General features: G+C 45.1%; 1 protein-coding gene across 1 annotated transcript; it reads left to right on the top strand.

The window, feature by feature from the left end:
* Window positions 1-1,008: 1,008 nt before the first annotated feature.
* On the top strand, window positions 1,009-2,687 carry LOC119564269 (claw keratin-like). Its single transcript, XM_037883614.2, has 2 exons — window positions 1,009-1,032; window positions 1,894-2,687. Exon 2 carries the CDS (start codon window positions 1,915-1,917, stop codon window positions 2,413-2,415), a length of 501 nt encoding a protein of 166 aa, XP_037739542.1. The 5' UTR covers window positions 1,009-1,032; window positions 1,894-1,914; the 3' UTR covers window positions 2,416-2,687.
* The last annotated feature ends 807 nt before the right edge of the window (window positions 2,688-3,494 follow it).

Consider the following 3,494-nt stretch of genomic DNA (forward strand, 5'->3'; position numbering starts at 1 on the left):
TTCCATCAAGAAAGTTATAATTATACATGTTTTACACAGAGGTGAACGGAGGTATGTTAAAGTCAAGGTCAGACAGGGAGTGATTGGCAGAGTCAGAAAAAGCCCCCAATAGTTGGGACTACTCATGCCAAACACTAACTTCAATCTCCTGAACCCTACTGGATACTTCCCGTTCATGGCTTCCAAATGTGTCCCGAACCTGAGAGTAACTCTTAGAGAGGCTCATTCCAGGGCTTGTTTTTTGTGTGTGTTTGTTTGTTTGTTTTAGTTTTGATAATTGTTTAGAATTGGTGCCACAAGTGGAGGTTTGATTTCTGGTTAATTTTGAATCCCCATAAAGTGAAATTGTCCCCTTGGCAGAGGGCCATCCCAAAGGCCCACGCTCCACAAGAGTCCCTACTAAGACCTAGTGTGAAAGTTTCAAGTGGGACTCAAGTTGTCCAGAGACATCGTAGTATCCCCCTGCCAAATGAGGAATTTCAGACGTAAGCTCCTGACAAGAAACACGCTGAAGGCAATGGAATGATTCCCAATGATTACAATGGGAACTGGATCTGACCCACTGGGGATGGAGGTGGTGAGGGTACAAAATGCAGTGCCCAATGCCCTAACCACGACCAGCATGAACAGAAAGGACCAAAGGGGATATCTCTTCAGGACAGCCAGTTGTGCTACTGATGCAGCTCTGAATCACCTTGACATGCATTCTCATTGCAGCACTAAGAAAGCCAGTGGAATACCATGAGGAAAGCAGTTGGCTCGTACAATTTTTAGATGAAAGAAAGCTGAAGAGTGCAACAATGTCACGCCCTTTGAGGCTGAAATTAGCCCAATAATCCCAAACCCTGAGGAAATCAGCTCCATCCAAAGGAGGATTTAGCAAGGCAGTCAAGTTTGTTTGGTAACTAATTAGGACCTCCTCCACAAAAGGCATCTCAGATCCTTCAGGCAGTCCTACAAACTGTATAAAAGCGCTCACGACTCAAGGCTCTTCTAAACACTTCTCTGCACTTCATTTCCTCGGTGAACACGGTAAGTCCAGTTCCAACTCCATCTCTTTCTTACCATAGAGATATCCTAGTAGCATCCATTTACATTTAAGACTGAATCGTGCACATACTCTCAGGGATTTTTATCAGGGATGAGGGTGTTTTTCCATTATAATCTCGTGCACTTCTTCAGTTGCAAGGGCTGGTGGATTCATGATGTTAAGCTAAAGGGGAGATTTTAGAAGCAACATATGCAACTGGGAAATATAGTTTCATTGAATTGGAAATTGAATTAGGGCATTTAAATCTTTTAAGCGTTTCAGAACGTCCCTTAGCCATTTTTCATTTAGGGAGATTAGGAAGAAACTTTCCCAGTGTAGTCCATACAGGGCCAATTCAGTGGTCTTCTACGTTATTCTGAAGAGGCTGTCATTCATTCATGATTTATCTGGAGAAAAGAAAAGTTTCTGTTCATTTCTCAGCAAGTATTGGTGATTTACAAAGTTTGGAAAACCAAAGAGCCACAGCCAATATCCAAAAGGAAAAGAATTTGATTACCATTATCCCAGCTATGTTCTCTTTGAGAAATGTCTAAAATAGACACAAAATCCCAGCTGTCCGTAATAGAAATAGTTACACTGATTCCAGTTGGTGCCTTTCAGACACAATCACTGAGAGAGCTTCAAAGAGGCTGGTTGGGAGGGAAGTTTAGTGGGAGAGGAGAAGAGGCGCAGAAAGCGGAAATAGGAACAAATAATAACCATGAACATAGGGACTGAATCCACTCCTCCGCCTCTCTCTCAGGCCCTTGTAGACCTCACTACCATAGTAACCAAGCTTTGAAGCCTTTCTTCCACTGACACTTCTACCTTCTCTTTAGTCTGTTCCCTGTTGTGTGTTTCAGGTTCACTTCCATCACAGAAAGATGTCTTGCTCCAGCCTGTACTACCCAGAATGCGGGGTGGCCCGGCCCAGTCCAGTTTCTGGCAGCTGCAATGAGCCGTGTGTTAGGCAGTGCCCTGACTCTGAAGTGGTCATTAGACCATCCCCAGTTGTCGTAACCATCCCAGGACCAATTCTCAGCAATTTCCCTCAGCAGAGTGAAGTGGGAGCCGTAGGAGCACCTGTTGTCGGAGCCGGCTATGGGGGCTCATTCGGTCTGGGGGGACTGTACAGCTCTGGAGGATTGTATGGTTTAGGGGGATTAGGTGGTTATGGGGGACTGTATGGGTACGGGGGAGGTTATGGGGGACTGTGTGGGTACGGGGGAGGTTACGGGGGACTGTGTGGGTACGGGGGAGGTTACGGGACACTGTGTGGGTACGGGGGAGGTTACGGTTACGGGGGATTAGGTGGTTTTGGGGGATTATGCCGTTATGGGGGATATGGCCGTAGGTATCGCGGTGGATACTGTGGGCCTTGTTAATCCCAACAGGAATATCTAGGAAATAAAGGAGAATAGGCCCTACATGTTCTATCCTTTCCACCAATATGTATCATCAGCATCTCACTTGGAATCATGCTACGTCAGATATGTACTGGAGACGCTGCCTAGTCCTCTGTCTCTAGTATGCTGTCTTTTATTTCCCACCAACTGGGGTAAAACAAGGAACTTAAAAAAGTTCTGCTCTGTATTATTTCTTCCTGTAACTGTGTACTGCAAATTCCATTCGCATTAAAAACTACGCCGCATCATAATATCAGTCTTGTGGTTCTCCTTGTTTCTCCTACTTGTTTAAAAATTCATCTCTCTGGAGGAGGGAGCACCGGGCACATCTCAAGGTGCAACTTTGAAAGCCATGGAGTGAATCCGGCCCTTGAAGAGGTCCATAGGATTATGCAAGCCCTCTGCACAGGGCCAGAGATCCTCCTTTCATTACCGGGTTGAGCAAAGGGTCTTTTCCTGCAAAGATTTATACGCATGGTCACTTAAAGAATGTACATTTTCCCTTTGGTTTCAAGAAGACCAAGCACATGGTTCATGGTAAGCATCTGTGTGAGCCTTTGCAGGAGAATGACCCAGGTTTCAAGAAAGAAAAGAAAAGAGAACTGGCCAGCCAATTGCTTGGTTAATGCATGGTTCAATCTAGCCTCGACCTTTCGAGACAGGCTGCCTTTGCTTCTAGAGCGCTTTGAAGGTTTGGCTGTTCACTAGAAAGCTCTTCTCAACTTTAACTCCACAAATAACCTCGCTGTTCTATAGAGCTGCCTTTCCACAGGCTTTGGGTTTTTCAGCAGAGACTATTGATAAAGACAAACACTGGGAAAACTTTATTTATAGGGCCATTTGATACGGGTGCTTTATCTGGAGGCATTTGACCAAACCAATCCCCGTTTCCATCGCTAGCACTACTCCACGGGCTAAGGAAGAATGTTCAAACCAATGTATCACTGGCATGGCAATCTGAGAGCACTTTGAATAATAAACTCTCAAACAGAAACTCTGCTGAAACTGAAGTATGGAATCAGCGGCCCTCTTTCAGAATAATTCTCCATCTTCCAGGA

Source organism: Chelonia mydas, chromosome 24 (genome assembly GCF_015237465.2).
Source record: "Chelonia mydas isolate rCheMyd1 chromosome 24, rCheMyd1.pri.v2, whole genome shotgun sequence".
Lineage (NCBI taxonomy): Eukaryota > Metazoa > Chordata > Testudines > Cheloniidae > Chelonia > Chelonia mydas.

Coding starts and splice junctions, on each gene's coding strand:
- LOC119564269 (XM_037883614.2), top strand. CDS start 1,915: ATGTCTTGCTCCAGCCTGTACTACCCAGAATGCGGGGTGGCCCGGCCC.